General features: G+C 33.5%; 1 protein-coding gene across 2 annotated transcripts in view; it reads right to left on the bottom strand.

The window, feature by feature from the left end:
- Positions 1 to 3,230: 3,230 nt before the first annotated feature.
- Positions 3,231 to 19,799, bottom strand: part of LOC127137567 (nuclear-pore anchor) — a 29,451-nt gene continuing 12,882 nt past the window's right edge. For both annotated transcript variants that reach the window (XM_051064051.1, XM_051064093.1), the window contains exons 20-48: positions 19,644 to 19,717; positions 18,193 to 18,295; positions 17,977 to 18,111; positions 17,773 to 17,871; positions 17,662 to 17,703; positions 17,525 to 17,578; positions 16,873 to 17,052; positions 16,736 to 16,783; positions 16,001 to 16,051; positions 14,547 to 14,630; positions 14,393 to 14,467; positions 13,623 to 13,807; positions 13,443 to 13,545; positions 12,254 to 12,370; positions 11,218 to 11,310; positions 10,226 to 10,381; positions 10,083 to 10,136; positions 8,647 to 8,760; positions 8,436 to 8,513; positions 8,129 to 8,278; positions 7,954 to 8,025; positions 7,107 to 7,262; positions 6,964 to 7,017; positions 6,749 to 6,839; positions 6,606 to 6,673; positions 6,406 to 6,534; positions 5,539 to 5,643; positions 4,872 to 5,046; positions 3,231 to 4,706 (exon numbers count right to left, since the gene is read on the bottom strand). In XM_051064051.1, the coding sequence (XP_050920008.1) occupies positions 3,382 to 4,706; positions 4,872 to 5,046; positions 5,539 to 5,643; positions 6,406 to 6,534; positions 6,606 to 6,673; positions 6,749 to 6,839; positions 6,964 to 7,017; positions 7,107 to 7,262; positions 7,954 to 8,025; positions 8,129 to 8,278; positions 8,436 to 8,513; positions 8,647 to 8,760; positions 10,083 to 10,136; positions 10,226 to 10,381; positions 11,218 to 11,310; positions 12,254 to 12,370; positions 13,443 to 13,545; positions 13,623 to 13,807; positions 14,393 to 14,467; positions 14,547 to 14,630; positions 16,001 to 16,051; positions 16,736 to 16,783; positions 16,873 to 17,052; positions 17,525 to 17,578; positions 17,662 to 17,703; positions 17,773 to 17,871; positions 17,977 to 18,111; positions 18,193 to 18,295; positions 19,644 to 19,717 (4,170 nt within the window). In that variant the 3' untranslated portion in view covers positions 3,231 to 3,381. The remainder of the gene's footprint in view (positions 4,707 to 4,871; positions 5,047 to 5,538; positions 5,644 to 6,405; positions 6,535 to 6,605; positions 6,674 to 6,748; positions 6,840 to 6,963; positions 7,018 to 7,106; positions 7,263 to 7,953; positions 8,026 to 8,128; positions 8,279 to 8,435; positions 8,514 to 8,646; positions 8,761 to 10,082; positions 10,137 to 10,225; positions 10,382 to 11,217; positions 11,311 to 12,253; positions 12,371 to 13,442; positions 13,546 to 13,622; positions 13,808 to 14,392; positions 14,468 to 14,546; positions 14,631 to 16,000; positions 16,052 to 16,735; positions 16,784 to 16,872; positions 17,053 to 17,524; positions 17,579 to 17,661; positions 17,704 to 17,772; positions 17,872 to 17,976; positions 18,112 to 18,192; positions 18,296 to 19,643; positions 19,718 to 19,799) is intronic.

Here is a 19,799-nt window from a genome sequence, read left to right as displayed (position 1 = left end):
AAGAAGAATTATTGTTTGAAAAGTAACAATAATGATTAACTTTCTTGGTATGTGTAAAAAGTCAAAAAATGACACTTTAAAAGGAACGGAGGGAGTACTATCAAAACATCTCTGCTCTTTGTGAGACTCAAATCTCTAACACAAACTTTCATAATTTAAAAAAAAAATTTAAAACAACATAATAAAAATAATTTCAAATCTCTAACATAAACTTAATTGATGATCTCTCAACTAATTAATCAATAAGATATAATTAAGTGTCAACAGTTATATGAATGTTAAACTTTAAGTCTATCTAAAAAAATTGGTTAACAGATGATTATCTTGAATTTAGACCTAAATAGTATTTCTTAATAACATTTCAAACCCATAAGTCAAGGTATAATTGGTTAGACTATAACATTGAAAACAAGGAAAAATATTAACTTGAATGAATAATTAAAACGGTAGTCCAAGAAGTGTGTCAGAAGTGTCAATAGGCTATTAAATAGATTGTTGACGAGATGTCAGATTTTTATGCTCAAATACATCGATTTGATCGTTGATGTTAAGGGTGACGGTAATTGTGATTATCGAGTTGTTTCGACTTTATTCGATAAAGGAGAAGATAATCATACATTTGTCCGCCATCAACTTATCCATGAATTGAGGACTCGTAAAGAATCCTACACACGACTTCACAGAAAGAAAGAAAACTTTGATGCAATTTATGAATCTTCTGTTCCTTGCCTTATTGGATCGACACCAAAGGCAAAATGGATGTGCTTCTTTGAAATGGGTCACCTCATAGCATGTGCGTATGATAGAGTATGAATTGATCTAACACGATACATTTTTTCAGAAATTTGTTTCCCACTTCGCACCGCTCCACCTTAAAATCCAAATGATCGTATTATGTGTATTTGGTGGCTTTCAAATTCATGAAATTTTGTTCAAGTTTACTTGAAATTGGGATGTCCTATACTACTCACATCCTTGTAGTAGACAGCTCATTCAACAACAAAAGTCGAGACTTGATCGGACCATTTTGTGGAAATGATGCAAGAGTTCGAGAAATTGAACAACATTGAAAGAGAATCAAATGCACAAAAGTCAGAGAGAGTATGATCCAAAGATTTAGCCGACGATAAATCTTTCGAATAGTTTTAATTTTTTATTTAGCCGGACAAATCAGGGTATGTAATTGTGTTTTCAATATCAATGAAGTGTAATATATACAATTTCTTAATAGTTTAACACATTTTTTATCTTTTCCAAAATATTTGTTCATTTTTCAAACAAAGTCTTTAATTAGGTTCTGTTTTTTCTTTTTGGTTCAGGATAGTTTTCGAAGATGTATCTCCGGAATAAGGTAATTGGGTGTGAAATCAGAGATATATCTCCGAGGTGAGTAATAGAATTTTTGAGATCCAAGTTTGTCTACAACTTCTATAAATTAAGGGGTCTTTGCTTTTAATTTCACACAAACAAAAAATATCTCAAATGTCACAAGTAAACATCATCGAGTATGTTGCAGATGTCTCATTCTCAAGCGCGACACCCAGCCAAAAGTTTAAACTCAACAAGTACACTTCTTTTGCATATCTGAAATATGAAGTCCATAATCTTCTACCTTACAGACACAATCGAAAAATTGTCAAGCTCGAGTACCGTTCACCGTCGATTGACAATTAAGGGAAGATTGAGTTCATCATCTTTAAGCCCGAGACGAATGTAGATGTAAGGACTACGTTGAATATATTTTCCATTTTAAAATAAAAAAATTGTTCGAGTTGGAAGCGAAGATTTCAAGATCGCTCAAAGATATTGTGAAGATATTGAAACGTTCACCTGAATATTGAAATATAATATTTCATTTTATATTGAAATCATGTATATAATACTTACTTTATTTTAAGAATATTGAAATACAATATTTCATTTTATATTGAAATCATGTATATAATACTTACTTTATTTTAAGAATGATAATTGTATTTTATCAAAATACAAGGTTCTTATTTCTATTTCTACTTGTGCTACATCTATGGATAGATTTCGGAGATACATTTTCATATTTTAAAAAAATCAATTAATAGGACATCACTCTGAATGTCCTAGGTTGTGAGTATTGGATGTATTAGCATTCCTGAATGTCCTATATAAAATGGATTAAGAAATTCCCTAAATTTAATATCTAATTTTTTTAATATAGACTCTAACAAAAAGGTGTTTGATTTTAATGTGATTTACTTGAACGAAAATAGGATTTTCTTAATAAATAAATAAAAGGTGGATTGTTTTAAAAATAAAAATGTTTGTCTTTCTTAATTCGATAGTCTTTAAGCTGACACTTCATCCAGGATAGTCGTAAAAATACTTCATCCATGGTAGTTGTGTAAAACCGATGTGAAGATGTATTTTAATTCTACTATTAATAATGCAATTATTTTATACTTTATTTGGGGAGGATAGTTGTGTAAAATTGGTGTGGAGATTTATTATGATTCTACTGAAAATAATGCAATTATCTTTTACTTGATTTGGGGATGAAGTTTTCGCCCCAAGAATTGAGAGCTAAAGTGAAACTTTTTCTTCCAATTAATGCATAAGAGAACCCTACTATTTTGTAATTATTTTAATTCTTATACAATAATCTAAAAAGATCCTCTCAATAACAATTAAAATTGATTCTCTAAGATAACTGAAATCTAGCATACAAATATTCACTAAGAAAATTTTAAGTCTTGAAATCCTTTTACAATATCAATGCATTTCAATTAAATTTTAAGACTAATTGTCCATATAAAATTAATAAATGTTAATCAAACTTTTTACAAGCATTTTACACAACATGGTTGAAATTGATTTGAATATAGAGTCTGGTCTAATTTTAAAAGAGCATTTAAAATTGAAATGTAATCTGATTGTAAGACAAAATTCATGAAATTAATCTTAAACTGCACTACTTTAAAGATACAAATAGTATCTTACTAAAAGTTGCATGTCACACTGACAGTTTCTTTTATTATTTTCCTCAAGGTAGATAGAATTTAGCACAACTATAATTAAAGGGAATGACAGTAAATTCTGCAATCGAGATAATGGAAGGAATTTCAGTGGATCCTGGTCCTGGAAGGAATGCGCTTGAAATAAAATCACCATTAGATGGTATCAAACATGCAAATCGATATCAATTCAGCAACAAGGTGATATGTCACAGTAATAAAAATAAAACCAGAAGGCAGAAAGAAGTGCAAAACAAAATTGTATTCACATCATAATGATTGATTGTCCATTTACACCTACTCATAATCAACTGTTTTACCAGACTAGAAGTTTATAAGACCTGATGCAAAAGTCAAACATTTTTGTTAACATTCCATTACGGATGCATAACATTCATTCATCACTAGATGGTGGTCTGCGTCCACGACCCCGAACAACCCGACCACGGGGAACTCTTCCACGAGCTCTTGTTGTGGTTGAAAGCTGTGCAGCTTGTCTCAATTGAGCCCTCTCTCTAGCTCTCTCTTGTAAATTAATGGTGGTGGTTGTTGACGTACCACTAACTGGTGATGTTGGCTTTACCTCTTCTGTTTCCGAGGGGACACTAGTGGCCCCTTGCTTTGGAACGGATAATTTAGAGGAACTACTTTCTGCAACGCTGCTCTGCAAATTTCTCTCGTTTGCAACAGGAGCAGGCTCAGCTACCAGATCACTCTCAACTGATATTTGTTCATTGGCATCAGCTAATTTATCAGAACCATCGGCAGTATCCTCTACCAAGTCACCTTCATCATTCTTATCATCACCAGAAACTTCAGGAGAATTAATCTCACCGGCCTCTAAAGCATCATCATCACCCCTAGATGGGGAAAGTTCAGGGGTTGCTTCCCGAGATTCTTGGTTTTCTATGTTAGCCGCATCACAAGCACCCTCAGGATCTCCGGCTTCGGGCAACAACTCTCCTTCTTCTGTCTCACTACTGAGACGTAATGTTGATTGCTGGTTGTCTATCTCAGAATGATCCCTCAGTACTTCATCAGACATCATTTTTGTTTGCCCTGGTTGATCCAGATTCTCAACTGAAATTCCAGTCTTGTCAACTTGTAATTCGTCTTGACTAGTACCATCCAAGTGTAATGGATCTTTGGATTCTTCATCCTTCCCAACAGCAGTCTCATCATCATTTTGAGCCTCACTGACATCCTCATTTTGGCCTTGTGGCAACTCACCACTTTCAAATGATTCTTCAGCAACTGGATGACTGAATTCAGGGATTGTAGCAGGATGTTCTTCGCCACTCTGTTCAGGAGACTCTGATCCTTTGGATTTCTTTAACACGGGTGCTACTACATCAGAACTCTTCTCACCAGGAGCGACAGATTCTTCTCGTAATTCAGATGCTGAGATAGGAGCAACACGTTTCCGAGCCAGTGGTTGAGATGATGAAGCAAAATTGCCTTGGGTTTCTGTGTCACTAGAAGGTCCAGGTTTGTTGCCCCCAAGCCCTTCAACATCAGACATTTCAGTGTCCGCATGTGGTTCATCTGGCTTTACTAGTCGTGGCCTGACCAATCTCCTGGCAGTTTTACGTGTTTCAATACTAGATTTTGTCAGTGCAACCCGTTTCTCACTTTCACCAGTGGCCTTGGGTGGTAAGCTGCTTGTTACAGGGGCCGCCAAGGGTACTACGCTAGGGGGTTGAGCCTGGACAAGAGAACCTGCCATGATGAGGTTATTCTATAAGTATAACAAGAACCAAAAGAATCATTGTGACACATTATTGAGAATTGCACTCTTTATGTCCCGTACTTTTTACACTTTTCTTAAACACTTGCATTTCAAATAATATTGATGTAAGTGACATTCTATAGTACGAAAATAACCTGTAGCAGCTGCTGAAGTATCCATAGCAGTTAATGCATCTCCAAGAGTGACACGGCCACCAAACTCAACAAATACTGCATGAGCTTCCTTTTCAAAATTTTCAACAGCAGATATATAAGGAGCAGAGAAGTCATCAACATTGGATCCTGAAAGAAGCTGAGCAACATTGGTTCCCTAAGAAACAGAAAAAATAAAAATTAGCAAAAATAATGGTTTCTTTTGTTTATTTTTTATTTTTGAATAACTTAATTATTTTAGTTCTACTACCAGACTCTGAAATTAAATACTTTAATAAAAACAGTTTTAATAGTGACAAGAATGATAAGCGGTGGACTAAGGACAGGTTTTGATATAGTTCTAATTCGGTAGTTAGCTAGCATGAAAGTAAAGGAGTGGAGGTTGGCAGAGGAGATGACTAGGATTAGGAGATGTAAAGGTGAAGAACAAGGAACCGGAACAGTGCTGACAAGGACAAAAGTGACTTAAATTAAACTATTTATAGGAATCAAGAAGTTATTTATGCATAATATAGTATCAAACAGTCAGGACACATGAAGTAATCACAATAAATAATTTTTTAGTTCAATTGGTTGCATTAGTTCAATTGCAAGTGTATCCCTCAAAATTAGTTCAATTGCACAATAAATAATTTTCTCAAATCATTACCTCGGGAAGATTGCCAACAATAATCTTAAGCTTTTCGACTTCATCAAACAATCGTTTTAGAGCATCCTTATGCCTCTCGAGTTCATTAGTAAACTGTTTTTTCTCCTGAAAGTAAATAAACCAATATGGTTGATAGAACTTGACAGAAAGTAACGGAAACACAATAAGATGCCAGTAAATCCACAACAGTACTAATAAGTGAATTATCAGTAATAATGGGAGAACTGACATGAACAATCACACAAAGTTATCAAACTTGAGTCTACATAAACTCATGAAATCTAATTAGGGATAGAGTTTACTTGATGCAAAAGTAATGTTTAAAATTTTGACATAATATCTAACACAATTTGTAAAGTCCAAAACGTTTAAGATCTTGGCAGTCTAATATTAACTGGACAACTCATAGAAGATCAAACCTAAATATCATGTTGCGGTTATGGGATTACGATAAAAAAAGATGAGAGAAATAATAGTAGTTTGAATATTATTGATAAAAGCAACTTGATACAAAGACTCAAACCTAAATAAATTGAAAAATGATGAAACAAATAATAATAATAATAATAATTATTATTATTATTATTATTATTATTATTATTATTATTATTATTATTATTATAATATGGAGTATAAGAAAAATATCAAAAGCTATTATAGTATATTAGCGACAACTGTGAACAGGTTAGAGTTAATGGAACAGTTCAGTCTAACCTGCACATATTGCTGTAACATACTATGGAAAACTATACCATTAACAAATCTAACTATGAAAATCAGAATATTCCAACGGATTTAGTTATTAATTCTCTGAAATCTAACAAAAGCAGAAGACAAGAAAACATAATATGGTAAGGCGGGAATTACCAGCTCAACATTGGTGTAAGAGTCCATTATGGCCTTCTCATTTTTAAGTCGTTTATTTTTCTCCACAGACTTGTCTTCCTTTTCCTTATTTAATTCAGCTCTCACTCTCTCCAGTGTTTTTTCCAGAATCTAGCAAACAGGAAGTTGAATCACTTGTCTACCTTTGCCCTTACAACAGGGAAATAATCTAAACCACTAACCTGTATTCTGGTGTCCTTTTCTTGATTCATTGCTTGTTCACCAGTTGTATCACTTGTTGATTTTTTGCCTAATATACACCATTCAATATTAAGAATACATTCAACCAATAGATAGTGAAAAGGTACAAAAAAGTAATGGATACCTTGTTGTTTAATTTCATCTAATTGTCTAGAAAGTTGCTGATTCTCTTTCCCTATATCTTCCTTCTCCCTTGATAACAGATCAGTCTTTTTCTGTAAGTATGAAAATGAAAACAGAGGATATAAACAAGAGACCAATATAATAACAAAAAAAATCTTACTATACAGTTATAAATAGTAAATGCGCCTCATTTTTCAAATAAGAATTCGGATTCACCTTAAAATGGGCCAGCAGCTTCCTATTCCTCTCCACATCCTGTTTTAAGTTAGCCTGTTTGAACAACCATATAACAACAGCTTGTTAACAAAACAAAATGCTTTTTTCCAAACATTTAAAAAAAAACAGAATATGTTGAAGACCTCAATTTTATGAATCTCGTTAATTCTCTTCTCTTTCTCCACAAGTTCTAATTTGCAGTTTGAAAGGTCTTGCTCTAGACGTGAAATAGATTCCTGCTTTTCAGAAATAATTTTACCAGTCTCCTCAATCTGAGCATCCCTATCTTTTAGTTTATCCTGACAATGGAAATGAATAAATTTCTTCAATTAGCGTATAACTATATTGAAAACAAAACAAGGGCGAGCATTCCTATCTTTAAGTTTATCCTGGCAATGAAAATGAATATATTTCTTCAATTAGAGAATAAATTAATTGAAAACAAAAGAAGTGTGTGTGTATTTGTGTGTCAATAAAAACAGAAAATAAAAATGATTTGCAACTCAATTCGAGCATAAACCTGCAAAAAAGAAAAGAATGCACTACTTTTTTGAAAAACAATTGCAAGGGAGCAACTTTCAAATAACCAACCCCGGATTGCTAATTAAGATAGCAATCCCGAATTACTAAGAACAATGACTGAACAAATTATAAAAAGCTTTTGACCAAAGGAAAGACTGGTCGAATTGATATTTTGAGAATGTACTCCAAGAAGATGAATATATTGTATCTTGCAAATTGAAAATATAGATCTAGAACCATCCGTTCATTTATAAACATGATTAACATTTTAAATGGTCAAAGCATAGGCAACACATCAACTAGAATAATCGAACAGTAAAAAGAAATGGAACACACCAAAACTTGCAAAATGATAATAATAACAATTTCATGTATAAGAGGAAAAGGAACATGTAAAAACTAAATGCTAGACAACTGCAAAGGGTGAGGGGCATGAAATTGAACAACAATAAGAATTACTATAACAACCTGCAAATCTCTTACAAGTTTCTTCACTCGATCATAATCTTCCGCATCAACATTTTTACACCTTTCAAGCAACTTGGATGATAAAAAAAAGTTGAAATAAATTAGGAATAACAGTGAAGGCAGACTTAAAATGTATAAAGATCGGTAATAAATTTCGTGTTTCGAAAGGGAATACCTCAGAAACCTTGTGATTGAGATGTTCCTTTTCCGCTTTTAGTGTTTCAATTTCATTTTTACGACCTTCCAGCTCAATTTCTCTTTCCCTTAGATGATTCTCTAGATTCTGGATCTCAGCTCTTGCCTTCTCAGCTAATTCACGCAATTTCTAACAAAAATCAACAATTAACTTATTAGAAACATGAGAACCAGGTGGTACTACTGAGATGACATATTTTAAGCTTATCAATAGCACTTCTATGAACTTTTATGTTGAAGTAACAAAATCAGAAGATCAAAAGTAAGCAAATGAAATATCTACATACCTGACACTCCTCAAAATTGTGCTTATTTTCTTCCCTGAGCTGCATGTTACTCTCACGAAGCAAGTTCATTTCCCTGACCTACAAATAATTGAGTAAGCAACTCTTAACGTCATCTAAGAACATGTTGACTGGGTAAATATCAACTTCTTATACTATTACCAATAACCATAGATAATGAATAAAATTTGTTCCAGATAATAGGACCGTCAACCTGAAGCTGTAATGATTTGAATTCTTCTTCAGTAAACATAAACGATCTTGACTTTACACACTGAGCTTCTAGAGATGCATGTGCAGATTCTGCTGCCTTCAGAGCACTCTCAAGCTACAGAGAAATAAGAGGTCAAACAACAATATACCATTTCAAAGGCGCGTCAAAAATCATCACAAACATCACAAAGCCAAATACAGTTATCACCCACTCCATGTATTCGTGTAAAAAAAAATTATTGGATATAAGAGATTATGTCAAGTCAGAGTTATTTCTATTAATAGTGTGAAAATTAAGTAAGCCCGTGGATAATAGATATTATTATCCTGAGATAAGTACAACTTCTTAAGTTCAGGTACATTGTTTATTAACTCTTTCCAAATTTTATCTATCATGAATGAGGGATTTGGAATTCCCAACAATTCTGCTACGACCGAGCACAATTGGGCTAGAGTGTCGATAATATGGTGGATGGCTCTACTGATCTAGAATGAGGGATTTGGAATTCCCAACAATACTGCTTCGACCGAGCACAATTGGGCTAGAGTGTCGATAATATGGTGGATGGCTCTACTGATCTAGAATAGGTTCCAATATAATATAAGGTATTTGGTCAAACTCAACCTAGAGAACCACTTTGTAGAGCAAGAATTGCTCATTCTTCATAAACTTTTTCCAAGTCTTTTCTCCAATTAATGCTAGGCGCAGGGTTTCACAACAAAACTCGATTCAGACAACACGACACACTGAGAATGATACATGGGTTAACAACATCATATGGTGGTAAGAGAAGAGATAGGAAATTAAGAATAAATAACCTAAGTTAGATGTGCATACACCACTTTATAAGAAATATAATGAAAAGCATGGGTACAACTAGACATGGCAAAGGAGCGGAGCAGGGTGAGAACAGGTTTTACCTTCCCTGTACGCAAAGCAAACCCCTGAATCCTACTTAAATACTCATTCGCGCCCCAAACCCAAACGAGGATTAATAATTAAACCCAAAATCTGTCCCAAACGGATTCGGGTATCCCTGCCCAGCCCCCAACCCCACATCAGAATTAATTTTTTAAGTTGAAATAGTCTATTTCTTCAAATCCATAATTTATCCCGAACTCTAACGAACATTAAAGTAATCCTAAAAAGTTTCAAACATACATTTCAAATAATAAAATACAAACTAAAATATCAATGTATTAAACAAATAATTAATATATTCTAAATCATCAAAAATATTAAAAAATTATCAACAGGGCGGGGACAGATTTGGGTGGGTACTGGTGTTCCCAATACCCGTCTCATCCCGATCTTTTAAAATCGGGGAAAACCAAACCCGGACAAAGGCAGGTTACTCCCGTCAAACACGGGGCGGGTTTAGGCTGCTACCCGCGAGTACAGGTTTTGCTGCCATGTCTATGTACAACAAATATTACCTGTGACTGTAATCGTAGCTTTTCCTGTTTTAACAATGAAACTTCTGTTTCTGCCTGTGAAAGAAGAGAAATAGTATTACAACCCAAGAAATTAACATAGAATTGAAAGAAACAGACAATATCAGAAACACAATGGTATTTACAATTTCTTTCGATCGGCGGAGATAATTAACAACATTCTGAAGGCCAGCATCACCAAATGTATCACCACTATTTCCAGATGAAATACCGGCAGCATTGCGCTCCTTCTCAGCCCGTTGAATATGCAGCGCTTCCAGTTGGCTATGTAGGATTTTATTCTGAAAAAAATGTTGATGTGGTTGATTATGTAAATAAAATGGTGGCAACCAACATAGCATAAAAATGTAAGTATGATGGCTACATAGTTCTGTCTTCCATAAATTAATAATCCTCAATATGTTATAAACTACATATCATAAATAGATCTCTCTTCAAGGCTTATAGGTCAAATACTCATATCTAATTTCCCCTAAACACATGCATTTGATCCAATTACGTAAACCACAACTCAAACATTACTATTGCTAACGAAACCGGAGGACACATGTGACTACAAAAACTGCCACTGCCCTTGATAGCACACCAGTTGATCATTCAAGTTCATGTGATAGACTTGATGCTCGCATTCAAACTTATAATACACATACACCATACTTGGAACATAATATCTTATTAACGGCATTCTTACCGCAACACTTCAAATGGAGTCACCCTATAAGTGGCCCTTGAATCACTTAAATAGAAACATGCACATACATATATTACAAGGTTTGTATGTTGGGTGTGAGGGGGCTGTATTGAAAAAACAAAATCCCACATATCCACAACTTGGGCCACCCGCTGTATATATCCACGCACCAAGTTAAATAGTGTTGTGTGTGTATTGGTAAAACCAAAAACCACACTAGTCAAAGATAGAGCCTAAAAGAGTTTATAAAGTACGGCACCCCTTCCCTTAAAAGTTTGTTTTGTCGGGTGAGTTACGCCAAATTCAAATTGTAATAGCTTGTATTTTTTCCTTCTCCATACACACAATTTAACGCAAAAGAAAAACCAAGAATCTTTCGTTACTAAAATACATAAAAATTAATCGCACAAGATATTTTTAAAAAACCTGTTCATTGATTTCATCGAATTTTTTCTCAGCATCGTACTTAGACTTCTCAAGTCTGGCCTTCTCCTCTTCCCACTTAGCTTTTAGTTCATTCTGTCAAAACAATATATATGTGGTGAATTAGGTTGACAACAATGAAAGAAACCAATAAGAAAAATGATATATTATGACACAGATGACTTTAGATTATATATGAAGTGTGCAATAAGCATTATCAGAAGCCTAGCCTTACATATAAGACAGGCACAGTATGGAGTTTAGATTCACGTGATCCTTAAAACAGACAACAAGATCTTGTCAAAATTAATGGTAAGTTGGTAACAAATATTTAATGACCCACTTTGTTAACAAGGCAATTTGTTTCTAAAGAAAAGAACAACGTTTCTTTGATTAAGTAAACAACAATCAATCACATTGAAAACATGTTTTAAACACCTATCCAATAATGTTTCATTATATTTTCACATCATAGATTGATGCAAACCAAAGTCATGTAAAATCAATAGCATGAGAATATTGCACAATAACTGGGACAAACAATTATTTCAGAATGAGAAAGATAAAAAGATGCAATTTACTTCCTTTATATACTTTGCAGCATACTTGCTTAATTTATATACTGGGAAATTACAAGGAAAATAAATAAAAGATGCAATTTACAACGGAGCAATAAAGCTATCACTACTTCCTAAGATGCATTCAGTGGTGTGCCACCTAAGCAATTTATTAAGGCCCCTTTCAATTCAGCTTGACAAACTCGCAAAATTGTTAGCCAATACCACTGATGTGCAATCTGAAACTATGCCCACTTATTCCATTTGGAAGCCAAATATGGGTATAAAACCTCAGGTAACATTATTCAAACATTTCATCGAGAAAAATCACTGATATTTAACGTACAGATTCTTTCATGGGTTTCAGACACCACAATGAATTTCTGAACTTAACAGAGAGACATAATTAAAATATAGTGTACTCATGTATTGAAAATGAAACAAATAGTAAACTTAAATATTAAATTGATAGGAAATCTTACATTTTCAATTTTCTGAACATCAGTTAATTTACGTAATTTAGATGCCTCCTCCTGCAGCGAGGCTAGTAATTCAGATGTTTTAGTCAACTCCTGAATAGTCTCAGACTGGAGAACAACCTGAGAAATACAAATCATCAAAGATTAGAAGCAGGGAAAAGAAATCAAATATTCCGAAGTTGCAATATTTGTCTGAACAAACAAGCAATTGCAGTAGAAAGAAGTCATGGAATAACATGTATTCGTCATATATATATATATATATATATATATATATATATATATATATATATATATATATATATATATATATATATATATATATATATATATATATATTATATATATATATATATATATATATATATATATATATATATATATATATATATATAATATATATATATATATATATATATATATATATATATATATATATGTGTATATATATATATATATGAAAACAAAGTGGTAAATTAGCAAAATAGAATAAAACATAACAAATGATAAAAAAACATGATGCTAATTTTTGGGTATGCCATCCCCACTTAAGACTCCAATATTGCAAAATCATCAGAGACAAGAAATCCAGAAGGGAAAAATAATAGGAGGATTAAGCTTGAAAGTCATAAGGAAAAATATCAAAAGAATCAATAAGATATTTGCATGTAATTATGGCATGATAGAGGTCAAATATATGTGTGTAAGCTTTGATGATAAAGGAGCTACGAAAGATTACCCGCATTTAAGCAATACAAAGACTCCCAGATGGAGAAATGGGCGTAAAAAAAGAGTGCAAATAGAGAAAAAGCTTCCTTTACATATTTTAAGAGAAACAGCACATCACACCCACTTTCATTACCACATTAATGAATAAGCACACAGGCATATTAAGAAGACCAACTTTATTTACACATTTCTGATACAAGGATAAACTACATCAGTGAAAGTGGATCAAACTACACAAAATTGGAGACCAAGACAGAAAATAAACCCATAAATAAAAAATCGATGCAGGAAAGCAGTCGACACTCCTAAATAACTAATGATAAGCCAAAGTAAGGTTCGTTATTTTCCAGCTACTTGAATTTAAATAGTAGTCACAAATAGCATCAGCAGTCCAGCATCCGAGATAACCAACCAAATCAAACAAACAACTCCAATACTATCTAAAGAAAAAATGTGTACTAACTTGTCTTTCGTAATTCGTTTGAGCAGAACGCCATTTCTGATGCTCCTTGTCTAGGTGTTCCTTTAAACCAGACATCTGAATTTCCATCTCTGAAATTTGAGAACTGTATGCATAAAATGTTAGTTACATCTAGCCAAAGAAGGGGTAAAATTATCAATGCAGTACAAAGATAAAACGTACGTTTTGGTTAAAATTTCTTCTTTAAGATTTGTTATCTCAGCCAAAGCAGATGTCAGAGCCTCTTCCTTTCCAGTAGTTGCAGATACCGCCTCTTCAGATTTCAAACTAGATTCCTTTTCAAGCTCTGAAACCTTCTCTCTAAGTGAATGCAGTTCAGCTTCTAGAGCTTTCTTTGTATTGTCAACCTAAATGTGTTTACAAACAAAATATAATTAGCAGGTTTAATTAGACTTTTAGGCCTCCAAGTTTGGAGTGTGGGATTGCTGTGGCTCTAGTTTTTTCAAACTAACCAACGCCCCTTTAATTCAAAAGTTTAGAAAATATAGCCCTAGTAGTAGTACAGTGAGAGAGTTGAGTCATAAAATAATTTGTATAGTACAATGAAATTTTGATAACTTTTAGAGTTTTTGTAAAATGTGTTGTTAGGTTTTGAGGACTGGAATTTGTATTTTTGTTTTTACTTTTCAGTGAAATTCACTGGATTGATTGGTGTGTTTTTTAGTAGAGAAGGTTTACAATTTCATTGATTTAATATGTGAAAATTTTGAACAGATTGAGAGAAGTTGACAATTTTAATATTAGGAAAAAGGAAGGTGATGGAGAAGACTTGATTTTATCAATTTAAAAGTTGAGGAACTAATTTTGATCTGAAATGTTTAAGGGCCAGAAATTCTAGCAATAATAGATGGGCTAAAAATACAATTAAGCCTATTTTGAAAAACAACAAATGGCATTGAAATACATTTCAAGATTCAGCCATGCTAGAGTACCTCTATCTTGTAGTCCTCATGTGTACTTTCTATTTGTTTCAGTGCATCTTCATTCACCTCAGCAATGCTTTTATACTTCAATGTAAAATGTAAAGAGGCAGTTAGTTTAGTTAAAATTTTAAAATCAAATGATTGAAAAGAATAAATTGATAACCTGCAGCATGTGTGCTTTGTTAGCATGTACTTCTTCTTTCAGTTTCTCAATCTCTTCTTTTGCTGTTTGCAATTCAGCAGTGACCTAGAGCAGGTTAAGAAAGTAAATGTCAAACAGAAATGCAACACAAGTCCAACATTCCAATGCACTGTAGAAAAATTTAAATGTAAAAAAGGAAAATTTAAATTTGCTTTATCTTGGGAGAATTCACACACGTCAAGAAATAAATAAGAAAAACTTTCATTCCGATTATAAGCCCTGTGCAACAGTGTAACAATCGAAGACTTTTCTAGTTGATGACGTGCTATATAAATAGAACATTCATGTCCATACAAAAACAATCACTTGGACCACTATGGACATACTTTGTCTAATCAACTTTTCGGTAAAACTTGTTCTCAGAATTTGGGTTGGGCCTAACTCATCCCTACAAAACCAGCTTGTAAGGTGAGAATTGCCTCCATTTATAAACACAACACAGGCAATATCTCCAGGCAATGTGGGACTAAATCCACTCCTTCAAAGCTAACACAACCAGGGACAGACGGAAGTTAAGTTAATTATTTAATTTTAGTAAAAGTCGTTTAATAATTTTTCATTTTATTGATAGTTAAACATGTATTATTATATCAATTTATGGTATATATGACCTTGCCCCAAGTAATTTACATTATGTATCCTTCGCTGACTACAACCTCAGTTATTAGGCCTTGCATTTTTTAAGATATTATAATTTGTTGGAAACCATTTTCTTTTAAATCCATATTTGCATAAATCATATAATCTTCCTGCACAACTATAAATGAATGGAAAAACATAATAGCTATGATTAATATCCTCTAAAGCTCAAAGTTCATAATCTCAAAGCACACGTAGCTTAGTAGAGTCTTCAAGCTCAAAGCCTATCAATTCAAGCCTTTTGCTATCACGAGCAAAATGCTTGGAAGTTGAAATACTACATGAATTTGCTTTGAATCTGCCAAATAAATACTACTGCGTGATTTTGTTTTATATGATACCTCCTACTTTATAGTAACAAATATTTATAACTCATATAACCGGGCAGTTAATTCTTCAGTTTAGATTTAAAATATTGACGGGATCTTTATCTGTCTCATCCTAGATAGAAAAATCAACCATTAAAATATATCAATTGTTATTTGTAAATAAGCGGAAGGAAGTATTAGCGGGTAGTCCACATCGTGTTACTGTTATTTGTAGGTATTAACTTTCCAAAGAGGGTGAGGAAGTCACCCAAATTTTATTCACAAGTAAACAGAAGGAGGCTTCACCCCAAATAGACTAAGCAACAGGGTTTTCACTTACCTACAGTATATATTCAACTGAACACAGTGCACTTTAATAACAGAAAATATTGGTTTATTTCATAAAAAATGGCACAAGCAAATGCATTGCAGTAGAGGTGAAATCAAGATATATAAATGCACGCCCACCTCATCATTTGATAAAATGGAAGGTCCACTCACTGAATCCATATTGACAAGCTGTATTCAGTAATACAAGGTGTTAGAATTAACGGGAGAAGAAAATAACATAGTTTGCAAGAAAGCGACAGTGGAAAATCTAATTAAACACCAATTAATATATGTTGGAACTAAGTCCCACATAGGAGGGAAACAAAGAAAATGAAAGTGTTTATAAGTGGTAGAGAGCTTGAGTCCAACACTTGAGTCCATTGATTTGAACTTTTGGCTATGGGCTTCCACACTTAAGAACACAAAGTAAACTAATATACAACACTATTCGGACTGCGCAATAATCCCCAATTGGTATCAGAGTCAAATCCCCTAGCTAACAAAAAAACTACTGGGCTGGGCCTTGAGACTCAATAACAGGTTTATGAAAAGAAAAAGAGGGTACCGGTAGCCAAATGGCCATTGAGGACAAGCCCATAAAAAGAATAAAAAAACTTTTCAAGTCTCAAACGGGTAAAAGAAAATAAGAGTCCCGTTTAGATTTGAGGGGGAGTGTTGGAAATTAAAAAGTCTCGCACTATCACGTTACAAGTTTTTCATTATATTTATTTAACCATACCATCGCAAGTTCGCAACTAATGACGTTTCCATTTTCTAAACAAAAAGGAACTCAAAAAACCAAAATGATCCTCAGATATTTGAAAAGGGGAAACGTGGTAGAAAGATATTCATAACAATACTAATAAAACAAACCTTCCCATCTGTGGAACCCATTTGTTTTTGAATACTTGAGAGTTTTGCCTGTGCATAGAGACCAATGTTTCTTTACAAGTAGAACAATTAATAACAATAAAAATAAAGCATACAAAAGAGAGCAACCAAAAAAATACCTCAGCCACAGCAGCCCTAGATTCTGCAGATGCAAGTGCACCCAGTGCATTAGTTAACTCTTTGCTCATATCCTCAACCTGTCTCAGAGAATTTTTCATGGTCTGGTCTCGATCAAGAGCAAGTCTCCGCACATTTTCTCTCTCTTCCTGTAACTCTTTCTTGGCTTCAGCCCATTCCCTCTGAGATAAAACAATAGCAATAAAAAATGCCGAATATGTACTATAAAAGCATGTGTTCAACATCAGGAAAGGAATGATACATCATGGACGTGGGGATACAGGAACTTTAAAAGCTATATAGGACACGAAATGAGTGATTGATATAAAATAAATATAACTGAGAATCAACAAGTGTGTAGCATGAGAGATTGTAGACATCATAAAATGTCTTTGTTTATTTAATAATCTTTTGATATAGATTTAGAATTTAGAATGTGCAGCTAGTTGAAGCATGGTGATGACGGGTGACGACCAACGGAATGAACACGCTGGAGGAGAACATGAACACAGACAGTAGAAGAAAAAAGTTGGAAAACCAACTCGCCAGAAAATCAGAAGCAGAGACCCGTGAAACACAGCACAATAATGGGACTCGCAATAGAGAATATTCACCGGTAAATAGAGAATATTCCCAAGAAAGAAGAAAACTCACCTCCAATTGCTTTGAATGTTCTTCTTGTTTTACCCTCTCTGCAACTCTTGCTTCCTACATATTAGAAAACAGATAGAACTTCCATAAAGAAAGTATTGGAAAAGTAATAACGTAACACATTGAGGAGAATAATCTACCTCTCGAACTTCTTCAGCACTCTGTATGGTACCCAATGTAGCCTAGAATGGAAAGAGTAAGAATATGCAAAATTTGAGAAATATAAGTATTAAATAAGGAATAATCCTGACCTGCAAGCGGTACACCCTTTCAGATAAATTGCGAACCTCATCAGATGCTCTCTTTTCGGCATTTGATAAGACTTCCTTTTCATTCTTTAAAGCAGACAACTGAAATAACAACAGAAAATGAGTTCATTAAGGAAAGAATATATCTTTGTTCAAAGTTCACAAAAATGTAATCAGAAACATTTTTAACTTCAAGAAAATCTCAACCTCCATAGAGAGTCTCCGAGAGAGCTCCTCAGCAGCATTCAATGACTCTGAACTCTCCCGCAATTTTCGTTGGTAGTCGACAACTAGCTGAGAAAACTCTACATTTCTTGCTAAAATGCCTTTTGCTTCAGCTTTCTATATTCTCAAAAAAGTTCATAAATTAGTACAATACAGGTGTGCATGAACAAAACACTTGATATCACAGAAAGTAATTGCCTGGAAATCAAATTCCTTCGTAAAGCTATCGAGCCGCTCTCTAACAAAATTTGCTTCTAGTTCCATTTTGTCACGTTCTGATCGTAATACAATAATCTCGCTCCTGAAAATACGCAAAAGTTCAGCCTAAAAAATTAGCTATGAAGCTAAAAAGAAAGCAAGGGTAGTAGATGGATCACGTTCTGATCGTAATACAATAATCTCGCTCCTGAAAACACGCAAAAGTTCAGCCTAAGAAATTAGCTATGAAGCTAAAAAGAAAGCAAGAGTAGTAGATGGATCATGAACTTTTGATAATCCAAAGAATCATTAAAAGAATGGGATTAATATAAAAGGGTCTTATAGGTTTGACAAGCACACACACAATATCTAACATTGGATTAGCAAAGATGGTCAGAAAATTTAAAAATATTGTTACATCAACAACTATGAGTGATACATTATACATGTAATGTAAACCTGGATCATTAACTAGTTCAGTTATTTTAGTTGAACAAATATAACACTGGATACCTGGGAAACTGTTCTATAGTTTCTCTTTAGGCCATCTATACTATTCAATCAATGTATCAAAAGAAATACTCAATGAAAATAAGTTTTGAACACTATTAACCAACAAGAGGCATAATTGTATAGAAATAGAAATTGCTGACACATGAAAAAAGGCAACCCACTATAGAACTACATAGTGAATGTGCATAATAGAAAATTTGAAGCCGATGTGCATAATAGGAAATTTGAAGCACCAAGTAGCCATAAGTAACCAGTATAACTTAATGTTCTTAATTTAGTAGTATTAGAATATTTCTAAGTTTCAGCCAATTATAATATTATACTGAGCAATGCTATTGAGAGGGACAAACTCTACCCCTTATTTCTACTAATAGAAGAGAACTCCAAATCCTAGTCTCTCTTTTTCACTGGAAAAAATAAAAAATTTAGGACACAAACAGGATATTTCTGGTCATTTGGCTATTGCAAACTACATGATAGTAACTAGGAACAGTATTAAAATGTTGGATAGCCATCTTAAAGCCAGCCCTGCTCCTAGCTGCCTTAATCGTGGCAAATTTGGGCTTTCAATGCAGCCTTCAGCACCTTCATTGTGTTAGGTGTGAAGGGGTATGTTTATCCCAAATCAAATTTTGTGAGGTTGCGTTAGACCCTTAACACAAATTATAGGGTAGTATTAGAGCATATCAAGGATCTACTGTTGCGCATGAAAATGTAAGTTGAAAAACCACATCAATTGCAGTCCGCATTTGGCCACTTTTATATCAGTAATTTTGGGGCTATCTTCATTGCAGCCTCAGGCACCTCATTATGCTGGATGTCAAGGGATGTGCTTAGTCTCAATATGTCCTAAGTAGTAGTTATGAGGCAATAGACTTATAGTAAAATACATAATAAACAACAATAAAAAATATCATATCAATTTAGTAAAACCTTACCTAGACTTTGCTAAATCATCCTCAAGACATCTTACACGCTCTGCAGCTTTTTCAAGAGACTTCTTAGCAGCTTCCTATAATAATGAAAACAAAAAATATATATATAAATGTTAAATATACGGCCCATCATTGGATCGATACATACCATGAAAAGGT

Source organism: Lathyrus oleraceus, chromosome 1 (genome assembly GCF_024323335.1).
Source record: "Lathyrus oleraceus cultivar Zhongwan6 chromosome 1, CAAS_Psat_ZW6_1.0, whole genome shotgun sequence".
NCBI lineage: Eukaryota > Viridiplantae > Streptophyta > Magnoliopsida > Fabales > Fabaceae > Lathyrus > Lathyrus oleraceus.
This window is presented reverse-complemented; position numbering and strand designations above follow the sequence as displayed.